This window comes from Panthera pardus, unplaced genomic scaffold (genome assembly GCF_024362965.1).
Source record: "Panthera pardus isolate Hobbes unplaced genomic scaffold, ASM2436296v1 HiC_scaffold_16, whole genome shotgun sequence".
Classification (NCBI taxonomy): Eukaryota; Metazoa; Chordata; class Mammalia; order Carnivora; family Felidae; genus Panthera; species Panthera pardus.
Genome location: NW_026526721.1, coordinates 116,407,954 through 116,421,633, shown reverse-complemented (window position 1 = coordinate 116,421,633; position 13,680 = coordinate 116,407,954). Strand labels below are relative to the sequence as shown.

Here is a 13,680-nt window from a genome sequence, read left to right as displayed (position 1 = left end):
AAGGAACAATTTAAACATAGTAAAAACCGTAAAGGAAGACTCATTTTAAGAGTCTTGTTTTCAAGACTCTTTCAAGTTTCTTTCCTTTTTTTTTAAATTTCTTGGAATATATACCTTTGCATTCACTATTATGTCAGAAACATTCTATGTTTCTAGTTTCTAAAAATCGTCTGTGGCAGAGTTTATGATTCATTTTTCTATCCTGTGTTAACTTCCTAAGAGTTCTAAACAATATTTCATTTTTTGGAAATGTTTGAACTTCAATATTATTTTTCTCTTGGGATTTTTTTCACACTCTCTTCCCCCAAAAGCAAATAAGCAGGAAGTAGATTATCCTTACTATTTATGTAATAAATAAATCTGTATTTTCATTTTTAATTGAATTTGACGAATCAGAGGTATTTGAAAATACAAGCCCTCAATAACCTTGCAAAGTTAATGGGAACACACAGGTGATATTTAACAGTATTGCATACTGAGGGGGAAAAGAAAGCACTGTAACCTTGCATAGACAGCTCATCTTTCTAAATGCAGGTGACCAGGTGACCATGGAGATTTTGCTCCCCAAGTTAAATCCCCTGGATGGCATGAATTGCAAAGGTTGAACTTGCAAGATTATACTGCATTATAAGTAAAACTGTCTACTTCTAAAAATAGTTAAGTGGCCTGATAAACCATAGCTTGTGATGAGAAATTATAAAGTCATTCTCACAGGTTGTTGGCAGCCAAAGTTTATGTTCTTATTTGGCAAAGAGATATGTCTTTTTATTATTGTTGTTGTTTTGAAGTATTTGGGGTTGAAGAGCTGCTGTTATCTGACCTGTCATTTTGCAGAAGAGGTGAAAAAAGATGATTAGTATCTTAATGAAATTATATGTTTCCTAGATTTCTTACTGTTGGTCCTGGTTATTCGAAAGAAAAACTTCATTCCAAAGAAACTAAGTTATTATTAACACTAGCAAACCTGGTAACTTTAAATTATGGTCGTAATTGACCAGTTAATTTTGACTTGCTACAGAGCACGAAGTTTGAAATAAAAATCTAAGCCAATTAAACATATATTGTGGCTGTATAAGGCCATCCATCCATGTATTTGGATATGGCCGTATGACTGAGGGAGGCTTTCAGTATTTAACCTGCAAGGGAGAACTTCCAGGGCACCTAACTTGGTGTGGTGTAGGAAGTGCCCGTTTCTTTCTCTCTCTGTCCTGCTGGGGACAGCACCCATATTGCTCTTTCTTTGCAAAGGCCCAGCAGATACCAATCTGAGGTTCCCCCTTCTCTCCATTCCTGTCTATTTCCCAGCTCTTCTAGAAGAGAGGCTCACAAACCCTTCTGATGGACCTTTTGGACGTTGAAGCGTCCTATTACCAAGTGCTTGTCCTGCCAGGTAGTGTTGCCCCAAGGGCGGGCCTGGCCACCTCTCCCGCTGCAGTTGCTGCGGTCATTCAACTCCACCTGCATGGTGCCCTCAATTCCCTTCTCCTCACACCTGCTGCCTCCACAGAAACACCAGGACCGCCCTGCCCTTCAGCACGGCGCTCAGAACCCTCACTCTGACCTCTCTGCTTTGTGCTCTGAAGCCCTTGACTGTTTCAAGCAGCATCAATACCAATTTCCCTTTGCCATCAGGCTGCAGTTTTCTCATCGGCTGGCTTGATTCCACGAAATATAGCCAATACAAGGTGGACGTGTCTAACAGACATAAACCAGGGGATCGCAGAGGAGACTTAAAAATGAATTCTCAGGAAACAAGACAATGGGTCTGCCCCTTTGCGGGAAACTGCCCTCTCCCGAGCCTTGCTCTGCTGCTCTGCTCCTTGGGCGTGCTCATTTTCTGAGGATGTTCTGCCTTGCCTGTCCTTGTCCCTTCTAAAAGAAGGGTCTCTATTTCCACCCCCCAACTTCAGCCTTAGCCAAAAGGAAATGGAAAAAATTGCATCATAATTTCACTGCAATCACCCCCCCCCTACTCATGGCCTTTCTGCTGGACACATCGCAGCTGTTCTGAAGAGCTGTTTATTCAACATTACGTAATTGTTTAGAACTTTCCCCATTATTTAATCACTTCATAGTTAGACGCTTGACTCAAATTTTCATGTCTGAAAAGGCTCACCAAAGCAGTCTGCCTCAGTATGAAGGAAGAAGCTGCACATTATTTAAATCCATAGAGTGACAGATAAGCTCCCTGCTATGACAAAAACTGCATTATGCTTCAGACAGCCTCCTTTGAGGAAAGGATGGTGAATGGAGTAAGGTGTAAGCCTACAGGCCTGAGGCAGGACCAAAGACCAAGGAAGGGAAGAGCCAGCTCTAGGAATATTTCATGATTATGTTTGTTTTATTATAAAATTATGGGTTCTTAAAAATGAAATATATACATATACAAACATACATATGTGCATATATAATTGAATATATATACGTACATACATACATATATATATGGAATGAGAAGGAATTATTTTGTTTTCCTGATTTATATTGAGGTATAGTTCCAAAGCACATTTTATTTAGTTGAAACTATGTCTTCTAAAATTCATGACAATGCAAGGCTCCTGGCTCAGTCGGTTAAACATCTGACTTTGGTTCAGGTCATGATCTCACAGTCCATGGGTTTGAGCCCCGTGTCAGGCTCTGTGCTGACAGCTCAGAGCCTGGAGCCTGCTTGGATTCTGTGTCTCCCTCTCTCTCTGCCTCCTCCCTGCTCACTGAGTCACTTCTTCAAAGGCAGCTCACACTCATGCTCTCTTTGTCTCTCTCTCTAAAATGAGTAAACATTAAAAAAATTAAAGAAAAATAAAATGCATTATGATGCATAAAGTTACATTTGTTTTTAGCCACTGCCTGTTACTACATTTAATGGATGTTGTCTTTCCGTGGTAATTTAGATTGTTTCCAGTATATAAGGCAGTATGATTTTTATGCCCATGCGTAGCAGTCTTTTGAAGGTGGTGTACATCCAGAAATGAAAATGCTGGCTATGGAGTATGAAGATCCTCATTTTTGCTAAGTATCATTGCAGGATGTACTAAGTACTAGTAAATATTAAGAAATTACTAAGTATCACTGGAGATCATCAGAGAATTGATCTCAAACGTGTTTGTATCAATTTACATTCTCAACAGTGATGGGTAAGTATTCCTATTTCCACATATCCCTTTCAACACTGGCATGGTCAGTAGGGTGCGGAATTAACTAGGGACTTCCAGATATTGATTTATAAGAAGGCAACATCCAGTCTTCTTTACACTATACCTAAGTAATGTAAACATTTTGTGTCTTTATGTTTTCAGCTATTCCTATCATACTGTATCATATAAGAATCATTAATAGCAAATTTTATGAATAACTGGCCATAAAAGTAATTGCTATAGGTGGGGAATGGTTTGTAAGTGGACTATAATTTAGTGATAAAATAGCTTCTTTCATTCAGTGAGTCTTGTGGCATAATCAGTTAAAATGTGAATCCACTTTTAGCAACTGTGCAGCACGAAAGGTATGCATTTCTATGCATAAATGTTATCCCTCGATTTGTAAGTCCCCATACTGAAACTTGTTGTCGAACAAGACAAGGTGTGTATAAATAAATTAATAAAGAAAATAAACAAATATGTGGTGAAATAGCATTATTATAATCTTTTTCCAGAGTTATTTGATTTATAACCTCACTATTAAATATGAAATATACAATCTCTTAATGTAAACTTGGATGTTTCTTTCCTGGCAATGCACACCTCCTATTTCATTAGTCACTTATGTACACTTTGCAGACCTATCAAAGTGCATTTCTCTACTAACTTACTCAAATCTGTCCTTTTGAGACAAGGCTTTATTCATTCATTCACTAAACATGTATTAACTTTCTACCATGTGCATACCACTATAGAGTATACTCAGATGTAATGATATGGCCCCCATTCTGGGGGATACTCTAGTGAAGTATCATAATATAGGATTGTAATATTCTTTTTATTTTTTAAAACTAAGAGTAAGTTTACAACCTCCTGAAAATACAATGATGTAACTCATCCTGTATTTGAAGAGCAAAGCTAACTGGAAATCAGTAATGCATCATTCAAAAGATCAATTCTTCGTTTCACACATACATGTCTGATTTTCCTTACCTCTGTTCTTATCAGAAAGGCAAATAATAATTATTAAGATTTTTTTCCTTAAAGAATGAAAGGATAGTAAACTGGATTATGCTTCTTAGCTGTTAATAAAAGATGGATGTCTTACCCCCTCTGCATACTTAAAAAGATATCGATCCAAAGGATAAGAAAAAAAGGAAAAGAATTCCGGATACAGAGAAGAATCTGTAAAACTAAGAGAAAGCTGGTTCTAGAGCGAATCTAGAGGGAGGGTCCCCATTCACCAAGATGGCATGGAAAGGACTCTAATAATTTAAAGTCCGGTGCATAGACTCCATGGGACAAAGGGTATCCCATAATCAGACTGTAAAGCCTAAGGAAGAAGCAATAGTTTAGTTTGTGTATAGAAGTTCTTTTTAAATTTTCAGCCTTATACATTTTCTTTACATAGGATTACGTAGAACCGAATGGAGTTTTTTGAAGTATTCTGTCTTCATTGTGTTTTGTCTTCTGGCATTTGCCTGATCTGTTATGTATATTGCAACTTTGAAGAGTTCGTAATTGTACTTTCCTTTAAAGAGTCTAAAAGTAGAGGGAATATTCTGAGAGGTTCTGGCTCATTCCAGGGTATATTACTAGAAAAAGAAATGGAAATTATAAGCAGAAGATGTGGACAGACATCTGACATATCAACAACTGTTTATTTATATGTCCTTCAGGAGGTATGTTTATGTGTGTATCAGAGAGAAAGAGAGAGAGGAAGATAATAGAGAAATAGAGAGAGAGAGAGAGAGGGAGAGAGCGAGCGACTGAAGCTACTAACTAGATTGAGAAGGAGAATTAAGATGTCAAAAATCTTCAGAGACTTCAATGCCCCCCACCAAGAACTGCTTTACTATTTTGACAACCTCTTTATTTCTACCATTATTTTACATATACTTACCTTGTGCCTTGGTGCTTTGCCTGGCTCGGTGTGGTCACTGTGTCCTCCCAACATTTGCCTGCACGTGAGACATCATCAAAATCCGGCACCAAGCCCTTCGGTCGCTGCTGCTGACAGCCCAGCAGTGCTCTGCATACAACCGCCTTCATTGGCAGCAGCCGTATCACGCACGGCCGGTGCAGCTGCGATTCAGGGCCAGCTAGACTACACCAATTGTTTCCCGCAGCACATCTTTGCATTTCCAGCATTGAAAATAAGCCTCTGCAAGCTTGGAACCCCCCAAGAGCCCAGTTCCCAAGAGACTGAGATAATGGTTACAACAAATCTACATTAAACATATAGGCAAAGTGCATTAATGTATGCTTAATAGTACATGTTTAGTGTTTTCTTGTGCTGCTGTTTATAGACTGGATCAGCCAGGAAACGTTACCACATTTAAACGCATGCTTTGCTCAGCGGTGGCTAAAAGAGTGGGAGGTGTCCTATATGCCACGGAGAATGTGGTTTCACTGAACGGGAGCAGAGAGGGAAGGTCTGCTCTCGCGATTTGTGTATGTTCTTTTCGGTGGTGGTGGTCGCGGTGTCCAGTGCGGGTCCTGCCTCGTTGGGCGTATTCGTGAAATAACTGAAAGAATGACGGATCGACGTAACCATCAGCACTGTTTCTCGTTCGGACCTTCTTCCTTTCCTTATTTCGTCTACAAGCAAGTGCATGAATTGTGACACATGGACAAGAATTAGGATCATGCTCCTGACTTCAAATCATAGTCAGTTGTGATTTGAATGAAATTTATTCACAAATGCTACTGTGTTTTGGGCATATCTAGGAATGACTGTGTTTGCCTAAAGTGAAGTGTATTTATGTTTGCCTAGTTGTATTTTTTCCTTTTGAAGTCTCCCTAGCTGTGTTTTTCTCAAGTTACTAAGAATATTTTCTGCAACAGAAGTGTATTTTGTCGATAGAAATGTCTTTTGAGCCACATGTGTAATTCAAACTTTTCTAGAAGCTGCATTACAATAGACAAAGAAACAGGTGAAGTTAATTTAAATAACATTTTATTTAACCAGCTCTTTCAAACATATAATTTCAACATGTGGCACTCACCAATTTTCAAGGGCTCAGTATCCACATGTGGCTAGTGACTACTGTATTGGATATGGAAATCCCCGTGTATTTATCCAGCGAAAGACTTGGCTGGTGACAGATCAAAGGTGGCTTATTAATCTTATGTGTTTGTTTAAATAAGCATGTGCTTTAAAATAATTTTGAACTTCAATTTTTAATTTATATGAAAGCTACTCTATAAAAGTAGACATTGATATGAAAACAAGTGGAAATTATACTGAAAAATATAAATATAAAATAAAAGGATATCTTCTTTCCCTCACCAGTTTGTTCCTCCGAAATAATAACTATGAACGCTCGTGTATGTATTTTCAGGTAAAAAAATATGCTTATAATCTGGGAATATTTTTGTATTTAGAAGACGACAATATATTTAGAATTTCTACCCATATGAAATCTTACACGAACAGACCTGTCCCGTGCTCAATGGTAAACAGAAAAATTAAATGAGATAGCCTTACGTCCTTCTTAGAATGGCAAAAATTGAAAGGACTGACAATACCAAGTGTTGCGAGACAGGTAGCAAGGTTAGCTCTTTTATGCTGCTAGTGAGTGCATGTTTTGCTACAATATGTTGAAAACAGTTCGGCATTATTTAGCAGGTTTGAAGAGACACATACTCAATGCTATAGCAATTTCATTTCTAGGTACATACCCTAAAGAAACATTTGCACATCTATACCATAAGAAATATGCAAGAATATTCCTAGAGGCATCCATCATTATCACCCCGAATTAGGCAAATGATGCAAACTGGCACCTGTACTGCAGAGGGCAAGGAAAGAGGTAGATCACTCCAAACTGGGAGGTGGTAGTTGTAATAAGCAATGAAATTTACTTACAAGGCTTGTCTTGGGCTCCTGCAAGACAATCTCTGCACCTTCCTGCCAGATTCTTAGGTTTATATAGAGGCCTTAAGTGGGTTTAGTCATGTACTACATCCAGATGGTCTTAACACCTTTCTCTCTCAAGGCCACAGGCTTGAGGAGCCTCTGTCAGGGACTAGCTTGAGGGTTACCCAGAGATTGTGTCCTCTCGACCTCCTTTAACACAACCAAAAAGTTCATTCACAAAAAATTTGGTGAATAGTGTATATATATATATATATATATATATATATACACTATATATATATATATAGTATGCATATATGGTGAATAGTATGCATATATATGTCAAGAGCCAGACAACTAACTGAGCCACCCAGGCACCCTAAATCATATATAAATGATGAAATACTACACAAAACTCAAAGTGAATAAACTACAGCTGCATGCATGCAATATTGGTATTTATCTCAATTATGATATTGAATGAAAGAAGCAGGTCACAGAAAAATGCTTGTGTAAAGTGGTTCAATTTCTACAATGCTTGAAGTAGGCTAAACCAAAGGCATACATAGGTACTAAAACTGTACTTTTAAAAAAATGCTGCAAATATCAGATGTGTAGTTACCTTTAGGAAGGAAAGAAAAATGTGTGACTAGGCAGAGACCTACGAGAGTACACATAAATGATCCCAACAATGTCGTGTCCTTTTACCTTCCTCCAGTGACCTTGTTTCCTATTCTACCTCAGCCTACCTTAAACATTGATATATGCTTGGGGCGCATGGGTGGCTCAGTCGGTTAAGCGTCTGACTTCGGCTCAGGTCATGATCTCCTAGTCTGAGAAATTGAATCCTGCACTGGGCTCTGTGCTGACAGCTAAGAGCCTGGAGCCTGCTTCGGATTCTGTGTCTCCCTCTCTATGCCCTTCCCCTGCTCGTGCTCTGTCTCTGTCTCTCTCCTTCTCAAAATAAATAAACATTAAAAAAAATGATATATATTTTATAGGTATATCTTAGAAATTTTTGTAACCAGTAAATGCAGTCTTTCTATCGTATCAAATTCATGTATCCTGTTCTCTATTTCCTTCCTCTATTCCTGGCTCATTCTCTCTGGTCTTCCACCCAAACAAACTTTTGATGCCCCAGTACCTTCAATCTTACCCATCAATGGCCCCCTTTGAGGGCCTCATTCTCTGGTTCATCCAGTCTAAATTCCATGGAGAATTGTTATCATCACACCCTTGCATATATACATTTCTTATTTCATAGTACTTAACTGAAAAATAAAATCCTGATCAATCCAACTCTTCAGCTCTTGGCCTGCACCTACACATGTACAAAGCAAACAATACAATACTTACTAGTTTCACTTTTACACTTACGATCTCAAAATCGAGCGGCCCTCGATGCTGCCAGATTATCTTCTCATTGACTCTCGTGGATGACTATTTCACACCTTCTCTCTAAACAAGCATCAGTACCTTCTATCCTATCTTTCTCTCAGCTTGTGATTTTGCATCCTACTTCACAGAAAATGGGGGCAGTCAGAAGATGACTTTCAAAAATTCCCACCATCGTATGCAGTCACATGCCAACAACGCACATGCACGTAGACGAGTTCCTCCATGTATTCGTGCATGATTTACCCACGCTACTCCCTTCACATGTGCATCTGAGCCTCTCTTGCAAACTGCAGGACACTGAACCAGTAAGTCCCTCCTTTCTTTTATATCAAGTTTTCATTCTTCACATTAGTGTACCAGCTGCCATGATGACTTCCATATTAAACTTCTCTTGACCCACTCCTCAACCAGCGATAGCTCATTTCTTTGCTCCTTTTCATAGCAAAACTCGTCAGAAAAGATTTCTGCATTTTCAGCCTCTGATTTCTTACCTTCCATGTTCTCCTACCCACTCCCCTCAGGCTTTTGCCTTAACCATTCTGCAGATAGTGACCTTTGTTAAGGTTAAAGATAATTTCTGTGCTCTTAAATCCATTGGTTAAGTTTTGGTACTCCTTTTGCTTGATCTACTGACGACACTTGACACAAGTTGATCATGCCTTCCTCCTTGACACGCTTTCCTCCAGAGGCCTTTATCTTTATCTTTTTTTTTTTTTAACTGATCACTCCTTTTCAGTCTATTTTGCTGGTGATACCTCTTTTTTCAAATGTCTGTTTTGGAGCACCCCAACTCTGAATCCTTAGTCATTTTTTTCCATACATCCACTTCCTTGCTGATCTTGTCTAGTCTTAGGGCTTTAAAACTTTTATACATGTTGATTACCCCAAAATATATTTCTAGCTCAGGGTATGCTTCTGAGCTGTCTACTTGTGAAATAACACCTCAAAGTCAGGATCCAACTGAACTCCTAATCTGCTTTACCCTCTAGGCCATGATTTCCCTATGTTTCTAGTTAAGCCAAATCTTGGGGGTCATTCTTGATTCCTCTCTCTATCACATACCTTGTATTTCATAAAGGAAATCCTTTGGCACTTGTCTTCAAAATATATCAAGAATCTAACCAGTTCTTACCAACACTGCTTCCATCTTAGTCCGGCCATGATAATCTTATGACTGGATTATTGCAGTAGTCTCATAAATAGACTCCCTGTTTCTACCTTGTCTCCTACAGTTAATTCTTAATGCAACAGCGAGAATGAGCCTTTGAAAATGTGAGATCAGACCAGTCCTCTCCTCCAAGCTTGGAGTGAGCTAGATAGACCTTGTACGGTCTGATCTCCATTGTCACGTCTGATCCTCTGCCCCTTATCCACTCTATTTTAGTCACACTGGCCTCCTTGTTATTCCTGGAGCATACCTGGGATTCTTTCACTTTAGGGTTGTGCTTGAAAGATTCCCTCTATCTAGCATATTCTGAAAGACATTTGCAGGTTAGTGCCCTCATGTCATTTACATTTTTGCCTAAATATCACCTTTTAAATGAAGTCTACTAATCCCCACATTTAACATTCCTATACAACCTCTCCGTTAGCAGTTTCTTTTCCCTTCTTGGCTTGAAAATTATAGATTCTGTTTCTATTCTTTAAAGCCTAACTTTACATATTGAGCATTTGTATGCACTAAAGTGTAAAGTAGTTTTCTATGACTGTGTCTTAATGACATTTGGTCTTCATTCTATATATAAAATTTTCAATGCTTTACCCTTTATCATAGCTTCACCATATCATGGGTGGCTACATTTGTCATGATGTTGTGTTTTCAAGAAGGGCTCATGGGATTATGTTTTCTGAATTCATGCATATTTGAAAATTTCTCTCTGTTGTCTTTACACCTGCTTGACAGATTGGCTGGGTATAACATTCATGAGTTTTGCTTCATTTCCCCTTAGATCTTTGTAGAGTCTGTTTCCATTGTTATTTTAATATTTATGTGGTTGTCTGAAGACAATAGGCATTTCTCACTCCCTGTATGCCTTGCTTTCCTTGCCTACATGACTGAAGAATTCTTTCTTTATCCTCACAGTTCAAGAAGTTGACTGTCACATGTTAGACCATTGTTTGTTTTGTAATGCTTCTTTGAGAAGCACGGTCTTTTGATCCAAAGACGCACATATTCTTTTATGTAAGGAAATTTTCTTTAAAAATATATATATTTTTTTCTGTCCCATTAATTGTGCTCACTACTTCAGATATAAGAATTATCCTAGGTTTCTTCATTGTCACCTGCTCTGTATCTATTACCTTCTTTATGTCCTTTTTCTCTGCATTCCCACTATTATCTGAAGACTCTGTTATCTTTCCTATTATCCATTTTGCTATGTTACTTCTTTAAATCTAGTTATTGCCTAAGTTGCCTGTTAGTTTCACATTATATCTTACTTCTGTAATGCTGTTTCTGCTCCCTCAATTTGGTCCTTAGCGCCATGTTTTCATTTCATTAAGCTGTTTTACCATTGTAAACTTAGTATGTCAATACCTTGCATCTATGTTTTCTTTAAATTCCTCTTTGGCGAGAAGTGGTTAGAAATTTTTTCTTTATTTTCATAGCTAACATTTTCTTTAAGAGTTCATTCAAATTTTTTTTTAATGCTTATTTATTTTTGAGGGAGAGAGAGAGAGAGAGTGAGAGCGTGAGCAGGGCGGAGGCAGAGACAGAGGGAAACACAGAATCCGAAGTGGGCTCCAGACTCTGAGCTGTCAACACAGAGCCCGATGTGGGGCTTGAACTCATGAGCTGTGAGATCATGACCTGAGCTGAAGTCAGACGCTTAACCGACTGAGCCACCCAGGCTCCCTTTAAGAGTTCATTTTTTAATTTCATTTCACTTATACCATAATTTCTCCTTATCTCTCTTTCTGCCAGTGTCTTCTTTTTTGTTCTCCCTTTCTTTTATCTCTCTCTCTTTTCCCTTTATTCCTTTTTCTTCCCTTTCAGTAGCATTTTTGCAGTGCTAACATGCTTCTCTCTTTCATTCATCTCTGTCAAGGCCTTCTAATTCCTTTGATGTAGGGTGGATAAATCGTCCATGATTTTCCTTTCCAACCTGATATGAAATTCAGAGCTTCAGTTTACCATCTTAGTATTTTGTAATCTATTACTTTTATGTAGTGTATCACCATGAAGTTCAAGAGGGGAATTCAACCTAGAGTCTGTGATATCTTATTTAGAGGATTTGGTCTCTGGGCTCCTTTCTCCATTTTTGTGTCAATTGCCAATTTTCTAAATTACTGTGTGTCCTCGGGGCGCCTGGGTGGCGCAGTCGGTTAAGCGTCCGACTTCAGCCAGGTCACGATCTCGCGGTCCGTGAGTTCGAGCCCCGCGTCAGGCTCTGGGCTGATGGCTCAGAGCCTGGAGCCTGTTTCCGATTCTGTGTCTCCCTCTCTCTGCCCCTCCCCCGTTCATGCTCTGTCTGTCTCTCTCTGTCCCAAAAAAAATAAATAAAAAACGTTGAAAAAAAAAAAATTACTGTGTGTCCTCTTTCAGTTCTGTGGTAGATACCCTTGCATCCCTACAGCCCTCCTTCGCTTCCCAGAAGATAAGCCAGGTTAGTTCTCTTCTCACTTCTTCCAGCAGCCATTGCCATATGCCCACCCCCACCCCAAGCAGTGGACAGAAACAATGTTGGAAACTTGCTTTGGCTCACAGATTTCCAGAATGACTAGTCTACTGTCTGTGGGCATTAGAGTTTGAGGGATTGGGGCGCTGCATGGGCAAGGCAACGAAGAGACTGCTCTTCAAGTGTGTACACCCATGGCCTTTGGTGCTCACATTTCACTAGGCTTCACTCCCCTCTCTCAGGCCATCTGCCTTGCTTTTTAATTCTTTGTCTTGGACGGCTTTGCCTCCCGGCTGGACACCACTCTGGAAAAGAGAATTTATTTAATTTTCCCTTTAAACATCCTTTCTGCTGGGGAAATCTACATGAAGAGTCTCAGACCTTTTTCCTGTTTCTTATGAGACTTTGACATGGGAGGGAGGAGCTAAGTATCTAGACCTTTTGTTTCCTTTTTTTCCTGCCTGCCTATGCATCTCTTCAATTTGCTCTTCATGTTGGGAGAGCATATTTTAAAATCATTTAATTCAAGGAACAGAAAGAGATCTTAATTTTTTTTTAAGAAACTACTTTTTCGTTTCTTTTCTTTTTTAACATTTATTTATTTTTGAAAGACAGGGAGACAGAGCGTGAGCAGGGAAGGGGCAGAGAGAGGGGGAGACAGAATCCGAAGCAGGCTGCAGGCTCTGAGCTGTCAGCACAGAGCCTGACGCGGGGCTGGAACTCACAAACCGCAAGATCATGACCTGAGCCGAAGCTGGTCGCTTAACCAACTGAGCCATTTAGGCGCCCCCAGAAAGAGATCTTAAAATCATGGTTTCTTAACCAGTAACTTTGGAAGTTTTCCAATTTCTGTGCTGCTTTCGATAGTAATGATTGTTATTTGGCAAGAAAAAAAGCAAATTGAAAATAAAATGATATGGCTAAGAGCATGCACCTAGTTACAGAGATATTCTCTGACTCTGTATCTCTTAGTGCCCTTATAACTATATTTCTATTATACTGTTATTTCCTGCTAAACCCCACAAAACAATACAGAGATGTCAAAAATGTTGATTTTAGTCTTTGTGTCATTCACAATTTGAGTCAGCTGGTAATTTTGTTTGCTAATTTTAAAAGTTCTTTATAAACAATTTAACATATTTTGGCTAGTTAATCAGGAGCAGGGATTTTGATTTACAGTGTCCTGCTGTTATAAATTGAGATATTCTGTCCATTTTTTTTATGAAGGAGCAAAGGGATGTTTCATTAAATTTCAAAGGCCTGTCTCGTGTCTGACCATCAGTGTGCTATTATTACACTTAATGTCTTGTTCCTCATGAGGGAAATCTTTTTCTTTTTTAATCCCCTGTCACTTTCCAAATCATCGTTTTTGAGAATCTACCAATCAAAGGAAATTGTGATTCTTTGAGCCTCTCCGCTGTACTCTTTGTAACCATGGAAACCAAGCCAAACTGTTACCATGGTAACCTTCCTGAAGCCATGATTTCTCTCATTATCAGTTTTTCATGAGATTAATAAATTCATTGGAAGTTTAATATAAATAATGCTGTATTTGTGTATAATTTATGGCTTATTTTTAATTTACTCTCATTTAAAATTTTATGTAACTGAATTTATGATTCATGATGGAAGAACAAGCACACTCAAGTGGCAATATTTTGAGCAATTG

The 13,680-nt window shown here is 38.7% G+C and overlaps 1 protein-coding gene across 1 annotated transcript in view; it reads right to left on the bottom strand.

The window, feature by feature from the left end:
* The window catches only part of PLSCR5 (phospholipid scramblase family member 5), a 69,569-nt gene that overhangs the window by 26,258 nt on the left and 29,631 nt on the right, over positions 1-13,680 (bottom strand). The window contains exons 3-4 of the mRNA XM_053904180.1: positions 5,468-5,735; positions 5,038-5,339 (exon numbers count right to left, since the gene is read on the bottom strand). Coding sequence (XP_053760155.1) covers positions 5,038-5,339; positions 5,468-5,735 — 570 coding nt within the window. The remainder of the gene's footprint in view (positions 1-5,037; positions 5,340-5,467; positions 5,736-13,680) is intronic.